The 12,070-nt window shown below is 52.3% G+C and overlaps 2 protein-coding genes across 2 annotated transcripts in view; one reads left to right on the plus strand and one right to left on the minus strand.

The window, feature by feature from the left end:
• Nucleotides 1-3,989, minus strand: part of SRPRA (SRP receptor subunit alpha) — a 41,714-nt gene extending 37,725 nt beyond the window's left edge. The window contains exon 1 of the mRNA XM_088481815.1: nucleotides 3,751-3,989. Within this exon, the coding sequence (XP_088337941.1) occupies nucleotides 3,751-3,867 (117 nt within the window). The 5' untranslated portion in view covers nucleotides 3,868-3,989. The remainder of the gene's footprint in view (nucleotides 1-3,750) is intronic.
• A 699-nt stretch (nucleotides 3,990-4,688) lies between these two features.
• Nucleotides 4,689-12,070, plus strand: part of FOXRED1 (FAD dependent oxidoreductase domain containing 1) — a 35,649-nt gene continuing 28,267 nt past the window's right edge. Inside the window, exon 1 of the mRNA XM_088481821.1 lies at nucleotides 4,689-4,755. Coding sequence (XP_088337947.1) covers nucleotides 4,746-4,755 — 10 coding nt within the window. The 5' untranslated portion in view covers nucleotides 4,689-4,745. The remainder of the gene's footprint in view (nucleotides 4,756-12,070) is intronic.

The following is a 12,070-nucleotide window of genomic DNA, read 5'->3' on the forward strand; positions in this document are numbered from 1 at the left end:
AGTCCTGTGCGTGACATAACAGGTGACCAGATTAATATGTTCTCCTCTGCACCACACCCCTCCTAACACATGTGACAGAGCTGCACTACCAGACCATAAGCCCACACTTTATATAATGCCAATATATGACCCCATACACCCAGCTCACTACCCATTACAGTATGCACCCCAATAACACCCATCATTAGTGTCCATGTCATATTATGCACCCAGTAATCACACTACATCCTTACATGATACCCATCACACCAGTAGCACAAATATCCTGTATCCCCCCCAAAAAACACACACACCATGAGCCCTAATACATCACACCCACCTCGCACCAGGAGCCCTAATACATACACATCCACCCCCCACACACACACACCCCATGAGCCCTAATACATCACACCCACCTCGCACCAGGAGCCCTAATACATCACACCCACATCATGATTCCGAAAACATCACACCATGATAGCTAATACATATACACATACACACACAAAGCCCTAATGCACCCCCTCTCTTCTCACACACACTAGGAACCATGAGTCCTAATATACACACACCCCCTTCACACCAGGGGCCCTAATACATCACTCCCCCCTCACACCAGGGGCCCTAATAAATCACACACCCCTCACACCAGGGGCCCTAATACATCACACACCCCTCACACTAGGGGCCCTAATACATCACATCCCCCTCACACCAGAGGTCCAGCACATCACAGCCCCCTCACACCAGAGGTCCAGCACATCACAGCCCCCTCACACCAGGGGCCCTAATACATCACAGCCCCCTCACACCAGGGGCCCTAATACATCACAGCCCCCTCACACCAGAGGTCCAGCACATCACATCCCCCTCACACCATGGGCCCTAATACATCACATCCCCCTCACACCAGGGGCTCTAATACATCACATCCCCCTCACACCAGAGGTCCAGCACATCACAGCCCCCTCACACCAGGGGCCCTAATACATCACAGCCCACTCACACCAGGGGCCCTAATACATCACAGCCCCCTCACACCAGGGGCTCTAATACATCACATCCCCCTCACACCAGAGGTCCAGCACATCACAGCCCCCTCACACCAGGGGCCCTAATACATCACAGCCCACTCACACCAGGGGCCCTAATACATCACAGCCCCCTCACACCAGGGGCCCTAATACATCACATCCCCCTCACACCAGAGGTCCAGCACATCACATCTCCCTCACACCAGGGGCCCTAATACATCACTCCCCCCTCACACCAGGGGCCCTAATAAATCACACACCCCTCACACCAGGGGCCCTAATACATCACACACCCCTCACACTAGGGGCCCTAATACATCACATCCCCCTCACACCAGAGGTCCAGCACATCACAGCCCCCTCACACCAGAGGTCCAGCACATCACAGCCCCCTCACACCAGGGGCCCTAATACATCACAGCCCCCTCACACCAGGGGCCCTAATACATCACAGCCCCCTCACACCAGAGGTCCAGCACATCACATCCCCCTCACACCATGGGCCCTAATACATCACATCCCCCTCACACCAGGGGCTCTAATACATCACATCCCCCTCACACCAGAGGTCCAGCACATCACAGCCCCCTCACACCAGGGGCCCTAATACATCACAGCCCACTCACACCAGGGGCCCTAATACATCACAGCCCCCTCACACCAGGGGCTCTAATACATCACATCCCCCTCACACCAGAGGTCCAGCACATCACAGCCCCCTCACACCAGGGGCCCTAATACATCACAGCCCACTCACACCAGGGGCCCTAATACATCACAGCCCCCTCACACCAGGGGCCCTAATACATCACATCCCCCTCACACCAGAGGTCCAGCACATCACATCCCCCTCACACCATGGGCCCTAATACATCACATCTCCCTCACACCAGGGGCTCTAATACATCACATCCCCCTCACACCAGAGGTCCAGCACATCACAGCCCCCTCACACCAGGGGCCCTAATACATCACATCCCCCTCACACCAGAGATCCAGCACATCACAGCCCCCTCACACCAGGGGCCCTAATACATCACATCCCCCTCACACCAGAGGTCCAGCACATCACAGCCCCCCCCACACCAGGGGTCCTAATACATCACATCCCCCTCACACCAGAGGTCCAGCACATCACAGCCCCCCCCACACCAGGGGTCCTAATACATCACACCCCCTCACACCAGAGGTCCAGCACATCACATCCCCCTCACACCATGGGCCCTAATACATCACATCTCCCTCACACCAGGGGCTCTAATACATCACATCCCCCTCACACCAGAGGTCCAGCACATCACAGCCCCCTCACACCAGGGGCCCTAATACATCACATCCCCCTCACACCAGAGATCCAGCACATCACAGCCCCCTCACACCAGGGGCCCTAATACATCACAGCCCCCTCACACCAGGGGACCTAATACATCACATCCCCCTCACACCAGGGGCCCTAATACATCACATCCCCCTCACACCAGAGGTCCAGCACATCACAGCCCCCCCCACACCAGGGGTCCTAATACATCACACCCCCTCACACCAGAGGTCCAGCACATCACATCCCCCTCACACCAGGGGCCCTAATACATCACATCCCCCTCACACCAGAGGTCCAGCACATCACAGCCCCCTCACACCAGGGGCTCTAATACATCACATCCCCCCCTCACACCAGGGGCCCTAATACATCACATCCCCCTCACACCAGAGGTCCAGCACATCACAGCCCCCTCACACCAGAGGTCCAGCACATCACAGCCCCCTCACACCAGAGGCCCTAATACATCACAGCCCCCTCACACCAGGGGCCCTAATACATCACATCCCCCCCTCACACCAGGGGCCCTAACACATCACAGCCCCCTCACACCAGAGGTCCAGCACATCACAGCCCCCTCACACCAGAGGTCCAGCACATCACAGCCCCCTCACACCAGAGGTCCAGCACATCACAGCCCCCTCACACCAGAGGTCCAGCACATCACAGCCCCCTCACACCAGGGGCCCTAATACATCACATCCCCCTCACACCAGAGGTCCAGCACATCACAGCCCCCCCCACACCAGGGGTCCTAATACATCACACCCCCCTCACACCAGAGGTCCAGCACATCACATCCCCCTCACACCAGGGGCCCTAATACATCACATCCCCCTCACACCAGAGGTCCAGCACATCACAGCCCCCTCACACCAGGGGCTCTAATACATCACATCCCCCCCTCACACCAGGGGCCCTAATACATCACATCCCCCTCACACCAGAGGTCCAGCACATCAAAGCCCCCTCACACCAGAGGTCCAGCACATCACAGCCCCCTCACACCAGAGGTCCAGCACATCACACCCCCCTCACACCAGAGGTCCAGCACATCACATCCCCCTCACACCAGGGGCCCTAATACATCACATCTCCCTCACACCAGGGGCCCTAATACATCACATCCCCCCCTCACACCAAGGGCCCTAATACATCACATCCCCCTCACACCAGGGGCTCTAATACATCACATCCCCCTCACACCAGAGGTCCAGCACATCACATCCCCCTCACACCAGGGGCCCTAATACATCACATCCCCCTCACACCAGGGGCCCTAATACATCACATCCCCCTCACACCAGGGGCCCTAATACATCACATCCCCCTCTCACACCAGGACCTCCTCCAATGCAGAAGGGGCCCCTATGATCTCCTGTCACGCCGGGCACAGCGCCCCCGGGCGGTCACCTGCAGAATGACGGAGCGGATGAGAGCATTGACGGGACCGGAGAAGGATCCATGCACCCCCTGGAAGCACCAGAGCACGATGCCGCCTTTACTGAAGATCGTGAAAAAATCCAACATCTTCTCCGCCCGTCACAGCGACACCGACACCGAGCCGAGCACAGCCGGGGACACGTCAGAGAAACACCGGGGCCGTCACTTCCGCCTGGTGCCCAGCGGGGAGGGCACGGGGACATCCGGAGGCCATCTTACTGCACCCTCACCCCGCCATCTTACTGCACCCTCACCCCGCCATCTTACTGCACCCTCACCCCGCCATCTTACTGCACCCTCACCCCGCCATCTTACTGCACCCTCACCCCGCCATCTTACTGCACCCTCATCCCGCCATCTTACTGCACCCTCACCCCGCCATCTTACTGCACCCTCACCCCGCCATCTTACTGCACCCTCACCCCGCCATCTTACTGCACCCTCATCCCGCCATCTTACTGCACCCTCATCCTCTCCATCTTACTACACCCTCATCCTCTCCATCTTACTACACCATCGCCCAGCTTCACCACCTACAATGCAGTTCGCTGTCGCATGGTGATGACATGTGGGGTGGAGGACAGTCTCTGCAGTGCTCTCTCCCTCCTGTCACTGTCTGTGCTTCAGAGTCCCTCGCTATGTCTGTGCTGCGGGTGTGTGGAGGGAGACTCCGGCTGTTGCCAACCCCAACATGGAGCCAGCGGAGGACAGCAGCAGCAGCAGCAGCAGGTGGTGGGGATTTCTCTGACAGTAAGTCATGTCCTGAGAGTCTTCCCTCCCCTCAAGCAGACCCTCCAACATGACCCCTTCCACCAGGTACACGATGCTCAGCTCCTGGACTCCCCACCTAATGTATGATTATTGCCACCTGTCTCATCAGTTACCTAGTTCAGCACAGGTGACTACAATCATACATTAGGTGGGGAGTCCAGGAGCTGAGCATTGTGTACCTGGTGGAAGAGGTCATGTTGGAGGGTAGGCTCAAGTGTATCCCCATTCCCCTCTCTGCTGTGCCTCCATGTTCTTCCCTCACACTCCATGTGTATCCCCTCCCTGCATATATCCCTTCCCTGCTCCTCTCCATGTATATCCCCTCCCTGCATATATCCCTTCCCTGCTCCTCTCCATGTATATCCCCTCCCTGCATATATCCCTTCCCTGCTCCTCTCCATGTATATCCCCTCCCTGCATATATGCCTTCCCTGCTCCTCTCCATGTATATCCCCTCCCTGCATATATCCCTTCCCTGCTCCTCTCCATGTATATCCCCTCCCTGCATATATGCCTTCCCTGCTCCTCTCCATGTATATCCCCTCCCTGCATATATGCCTTCCCTGCTCCTCTCCATGTATATCCCCTCCCTGCATATATGCCTTCCCTGCTCCTCTCCATGTATATCCCCTCCCTGCATATATGCCTTCCCTGCTCCTCTCCATGTATATCCCCTCCCTGCATATATGCCTTACCTGCTCCTCTCCATGTGTATCTCTTCCCTGCTCCTCTCCATGTGTATCCCTTCCCTGCTCCTCTCCATGTGTATCCCTTCCCTGCTCCTCTCCATGTGTATCCCTTCCCTGCTCCTCTCCATGTATATCCCCTCCCTGCATATATGCCTTCCCTGCTCCTCTCCATGTATATCCCCTCCCTGCTCCTCTCCATGTATATCCCCTCCCTGCATATATGCCTTCCCTGCTCCTCTCCATGTATATCCCCTCCCTGCATATATGCCTTACCTGCTCCTCTCCATGTGTATCTCTTCCCTGCTCCTCTCCATGTGTATCCCTTCCCTGCTCCTCTCCATGTGTATCCCTTCCCTGCTCCTCTCCATGTGTATCCCTTCCCTGCTCCTCTCCATGTATATCCCCTCCCTGCATATATGCCTTCCCTGCTCCTCTCCATGTATATCCCCTCCCTGCTCCTCTCCATGTATATCCCCTCCCTGCATATATCCCCTCCCTGCTCCTCTCCATGTATATCCCCTCCCTGCATATATCCCTTCCCTGCTCCTCTCCATGTATATCCCCTCCCTGCATATATCCCTTCCCTGCTCCTCTCCATGTATATCCCCTCCCTGCATATATGCCTTCCCTGCTCCTCTCCATGTATATCCCCTCCCTGCATATATGCCTTACCTGCTCCTCTCCATGTGTATCTCTTCCCTGCTCCTCTCCATGTGTATCCCTTCCCTGCTCCTCTCCATGTGTATCCCTTCCCTGCTCCTCTCCATGTATATCCCCTCCCTGCATATATGCCTTCCCTGCTCCTCTCCATGTATATCCCCTCCCTGCTCCTCTCCATGTATATCCCCTCCCTGCATATATGCCTTCCCTGCTCCTCTCCATGTATATCCCCTCCCTGCATATATGCCTTACCTGCTCCTCTCCATGTGTATCTCTTCCCTGCTCCTCTCCATGTGTATCCCTTCCCTGCTCCTCTCCATGTGTATCCCTTCCCTGCTCCTCTCCATGTGTATCCCTTCCCTGCTCCTCTCCATGTATATCCCCTCCCTGCATATATGCCTTCCCTGCTCCTCTCCATGTATATCCCCTCCCTGCTCCTCTCCATGTATATCCCCTCCCTGCATATATCCCCTCCCTGCTCCTCTCCATGTATATCCCCTCCCTGCATATATCCCTTCCCTGCTCCTCTCCATGTATATCCCCTCCCTGCATATATCCCTTCCCTGCTCCTCTCCATGTATATCCCCTCCCTGCATATATGCCTTACCTGCTCCTCTCCATGTGTATCTCTTCCCTGCTCCTCTCCATGTGTATCTCTTCCCTGCTCCTCTCCATGTATATCCCTTCCCTGCTCCTCTCCATGTATATCCCCTCCCTGCATATATGCCTTCCCTGCTCCTCTCCATGTATATCCCCTCCCTGCATATATGCCTTCCCTGCTCCTCTCCATGTATATCCCCTCCCTGCTCCTCTCCATGTATATCCCCTCCCTGCATATATCCCTTCCCTGCTCCTCTCCATGTATATCCCCTCCCTGCATATATGCCTTACCTGCTCCTCTCCATGTGTATCTCTTCCCTGCTCCTCTCCATGTATATCCCTTCCCTGCTCCTCTCCATGTATATCCCCTCCCTGCATATATGCCTTCCCTGCTCCTCTCCATGTATATCCCCTCCCTGCATATATGCCTTCCCTGCTCCTCTCCATGTATATCCCTTCCCTGCTCCTCTCCATGTATATCCCCTCCCTGCATATATCCCTTCCCTGCTCCTCTCCATGTATATCCCCTCCCTGCATATATGCCTTCCCTGCTCCTCTCCATGTATATCCCCTCCCTGCATATATGCCTTCCCTGCTCCTCTCCATGTATATCCCCTCCCTGCATATATGCCTTCCCTGCTCCTCTCCATGTATATCCCCTCCCTGCATATATGCCTTCCCTGCTCCTCTCCATGTATATCCCCTCCCTGCATATATGCCTTCCCTGCTCCTCTCCATGTATATCCCCTCCCTGCATATATGCCTTCCCTGCTCCTCTCCATGTATATCCCCTCCCTGCTCCCCTCTGTATATATCCCCTCCGTATATATATCACCTCCCTGCTCCCCTCCGTGTGTGTGTGTATGTATATATATATATATATATATATATATATATATTCTCCCCTCCGAGTGTGTGTATGTGTATATATATATATATATATATATATACACAATCTATCTATCCCATCTGTATATGCAGTGCATCACTTTTTCCACATTTTATGTTACAGCCTTATTCCAAAATGGAATTAATTAATTTTTGTCCTTAAAATTCTACACACAATACCCCATAATAACAACGTGTAAAAAGTTTTTTTGAGATTTTTGCAAATTTAATTTAAAAAAAACAACAAAAAAACTAAAGTTGCATACATGATTTTTTTGAACGATTATCGTTAAATGATATCTTTAATGATAATCGTTTGAAAAAATCATTCTCTTTCTGAGTCAAACGATGAACGATTATCGTTCATGCGCGTTCACGTTTGTAGTTCAGTCAGACTTGTCAACTGAACGATTTTCATTAAGGGAATATGCAAAAATCGTTTGTAGTTCAAAAAAATCGTTCATTACACTTTAAAATATCTGACAGATAATCGTTCAGATAATCGTTGGTAACAAAATCGTTGTGTGTGTATGCAGCTTAAGAAATCACATGTACATAAGTATTCACAGCCTTTGCCATGAAGCTCAAAATTGAGCTCAGGTACATCCTGTTTCCACTGATCAGCCTTGAGATGTTCCTACAGCTTAGGGCCGTATTCAATTAGCGTTGAAAATGGCCGTTTTTTTCGCAATAGGCGAAAACGTCCCTTTTTCGCCAAAAAACAGGGTAAAATGCAATTGTCGAAAAAAAAACTGGAGAAAAGTTTCTCCATTCCAGACCAGGCGAAATGATAAATGACCCCCAAAAATTTGTACGTTGTGCACTTTGGCGAAAAATGACCACGCAAATTTTGGGTATAAAAAAAAAAACGTACATAGACCCTTATGGGGCCCGTTTAGCAATGATCACACACACAACGCAATCTGGGAACGATATCAGCGCCCATGATCACATTGCAGTATGCAATCATATTGGCCGAATGTGTCACAGACCCCCCGTAGGGACAGGGGCTCTGAACGCAGCCCGTCCCTGTGATGTGCTTGGACTGAAGTGCCGTGTCGGCAGTCTCTTCACTCCTGTGCCGGGACTCCAGCGCATGCGCGGTCTGCAGACCAATGGGTTACAGCTGCGGGGGCTGAGCCCCACAATGCTTTGCATTCCAGAGCTTGGTAAATCTGTCAGCGTCATATCCCCCATAGAAACCGATGGGGGTGGCGTCTGCTGTAGGAAATGGAGGGAAAACACCAGATCTCTGAGATACGGCTACAGTCCCTCCATAATACATTGCAGGGATACAAATTATTTGCGGATATCCCCTGAACACGGGTGTTTTTCAGGGAATATGCGCAAATGGTTAATGATAATGGGCCCCTATGTATTTTTCCTGTCCCTGCTTTCCCTTAAATGTGTGTCCCCTAGCTCAGGCCTGACCAACCTGTGGCTCTCCAGCTGTTGTGAAACTACAAGTCCCAGCATGCCCTGCAAAAGTTTTGCTATTAGAGAGTGCTAAAACTGTGGCAGGGCATGCTGGGATGTGTAGTTTCACAACAGCTGGAGAGCCACAGGTTGGCCAGGCCTGCCCTAGCTGCTCTCCCCCCCTCGATATGTATCCCCTCCCTGCTCCCTCCCTTTCTATGTGATTTCCCCCCCCCCTCCTCTACCTCCCGAATGAAGTTGAAGAATTTAGTCCTCAGATGACTGTACGCAGCACAATATGGCCGTCACATGACTGGCAAGATTAGATTAAGAACTGTTAAGTTTGGGTTAACTAATGATCTACTAGGTGTTAATTAATAAACCTGTGTTAAATCATGTAGCTCTAATCATATATTCATTTTATATTATTGAAGAAAAGAATTGTGTTGAAATCACAAGCGGGGCGCCCCGGACTGACATGATCTCATAAAAACAGACCAGTCAGTCAGGATGTGCTCGGTGCAGCTCCCAGAGGAAACGACCTAATGCAGGGTACACACTACACTATGGGCGGTATTCAATTGTTCTAGCCGGCATCTGTCCTCCCCCTTCGCGCCCGACAGAGCTATTCAACTGTTGCTCCTATCGGGCGCGAACAGCTGCCGGCGCCGGCATTTCAGCTCGCACCCCCTGTAGGTGGCGAGCTGAAATGTGCGAGAAGCATGAACAAAGTGGGGTACATGTTTAATATTCAAACATAAAAAAAAAAAAGAAAAGAATGCAATCCATTATCAGCACTGATAAAACAAACACATCATTATAAATCTAAATGTCAATTACTAATACTGGCCATACACCTAGAGATGAAACTCGCCATCACACAAATGCGATATTTGTTGCTCGATCACTACCAAACACTGTACGATTATCGGCTGATTGTCGACTGATCTGGCCGATACTGATGACCTTGTATGTCCGCCTTCAGATAGGATGTCTGTGTGTGTAGTATCCACCCATAATAATACAGGCAATGGGCTTGAATACAGACTTGCACGCAAGTTCCGCAATGCCAAAGACAGGTGCGCTTTACCAACCACTCCGTATAAATGCTTAATCATACTGGCAGCTCCACCAGCAGGGTCTGCTATATGCTAAAAAGATGCAATCTAATTCGAATAGATGGAGCACTTTTTTGAAGCAATGTAAAATATATAAAAAATTTAACAATATTCAGAATTGGTGCAATAGTTTGCTCAAAGCTCAGCAGCAAAGTTAAATCAGAAGTTTAAGGCCTCTATTACTCAAACACTGTTATAATCATCTGACGTATGGACATGTGATCCGGTACCTCCAAAAGATCTTTCTCCCATGTATTACTTTATAGCAGCAATTGTCCTTAATACTGTAATAGATCTCTGGAAAAGGAGTTTCTCACTGTCCAGGTTCAATCAATATATACGCCATCCGCAGAATCTCCTCCCTGTATCCAGGTGCCGATCACCGTGTGTGCAAAGTATACCGGTACACTTATAAACAACCTTTATGTTGTCGGTATGTAAACATAAGAATCTGGGCCACATTCAGACTCGTTCGCAATCGGGTCGATGGTGGGGCACTGCGCACGCGCGGGAGCCCCGGAGCAAGTGAGAAATTCACTCGCTACAAACGGGGTGGCTGTCGATGTTGATCGACAGCTCGCCCCGTTTTGTAGGCGGGTCAGGGGGGTGGCTGGCCAAACGGAGGCGTTCCCGAAGGAACGCCTGCCGTTTGGGGGCGGCCCTACTGACATCACTCATGATGTCAGTAGTGAGCTTCCGGCTCTATTCGAGCAGGAAGCTCACTGGGGCTTGCGGCAGAGGAGACCCTACCACAAGGGTCTCGTCGCAAGCCCGATGGCCGCGACCATCACCTGGCCGCTCGCAAAAGCTGTGGGTGGTCAGGAGGCCGGTTTATAAAAAAAATAAACGGCCGCCCTGATTCAGCGAGCGCTCGCTTCTTGCGAGCGGCTCTGAATCAGGGCCTCTGTCTCATAGGTAACCAATCCCCTGGATTGTAATATATTGAGCTGGGTCTGCTGTTCTACTTAGCACAGGTATCGTCTAGCCGTAGGTACCGTGCATTCATACTTATAGCCGGTGCCGGCGGTGCACCAGTCTCTGTGCGTTGGAATCCTGGCCGCTGCAGACGCACTAGTGTGGCTGGTGCCGGGGGAACTTCTCTCTGTGCGGACGCAGTTGTTTGAGGCGCCTCTGCTGTGCGGCAGGAGCACTGGTTTCCGGACAACCGGTCCATTACTAATATTCGCGGAGCAGCAGAAAATAACAGTCAAGTATGGAAGGGGTACTGCGAGCTTGAGCGTTTGCAAACCCTGGCACGTTTCTCTGGGTATTCTCATCCCGGTTTTATCAGAAGGAGTGCTTCCGGAATGTGCGCATCTCTGCTGCACCTCCTCTTGCAGCTAAGTAGGTGTACGGTAGCTGTGCGTTGGTGGGTAGGATAAGTGCGCCGCGTGTAGGCGGAATTGTAGGGTACTCACAGGTGTGTATATAATACTGAATCAGGCCCCATCTGTGTATAGGACACTAGAAAGGATTCCTCCTGGTGTGGAGCAGAATTATTACCCACTGGATGCTGAATGCAAGTCCATCTGCTCTCTGATCAGCTGTTTCCATGTATGTGTCCAGGAAGATGATCTAAATCCTCTCAGATCCTTGTCCATAGAAAGGCTGAGGTGTAGTGCTATCTGCACAAAGGGCCTGATTCAGAGTCGGACGCTCTGAATCAGGGCCGTCCCTTCTACCTTTTGGAGCGGCCTCCTGGCCGCTCGCATAGCTGTGGGTGACCACCCACAGCTATAGTGAGCGGCCAAAATGATTGCGACGAGACCCTTGCGGTAGGGTCTCGCTGTCGCAAGCCCTGGAGTGCTTTTGGCTCTATCAGAGCCAAAAGCACTCCCACTGACATCACTAGTGATGTCAGTGGGGTCTGGGTAGCCACGCCCACCAAAGGGGGCGTGCTGTCAATGACCATCGACAGCACGCCCCCCTTGGTGCGAGACCCATAACGACGGCTTGGCCGTCGTTATTCGGGTCTCGCGCATGCGCACGACGGAGCCGGCTCCCTCATGCGCATGCGCACTTGGGCAACATCGACCCGCTTGCGAGCACTCAGCGCTCGCGAGCGGGTCTGAATCAGGCCAAATGTCCTCTATTCTTATAGTAAGAGACGGAGGAGTGTGACATCAGTAACAATCATCTAGTTCTCAC

This window comes from Taudactylus pleione, unplaced genomic scaffold (genome assembly GCF_031769625.1).
Source record: "Taudactylus pleione unplaced genomic scaffold, aTauple2 ptg000278l, whole genome shotgun sequence".
In the NCBI taxonomy this organism is placed as follows: domain Eukaryota; kingdom Metazoa; phylum Chordata; class Amphibia; order Anura; family Myobatrachidae; genus Taudactylus; species Taudactylus pleione.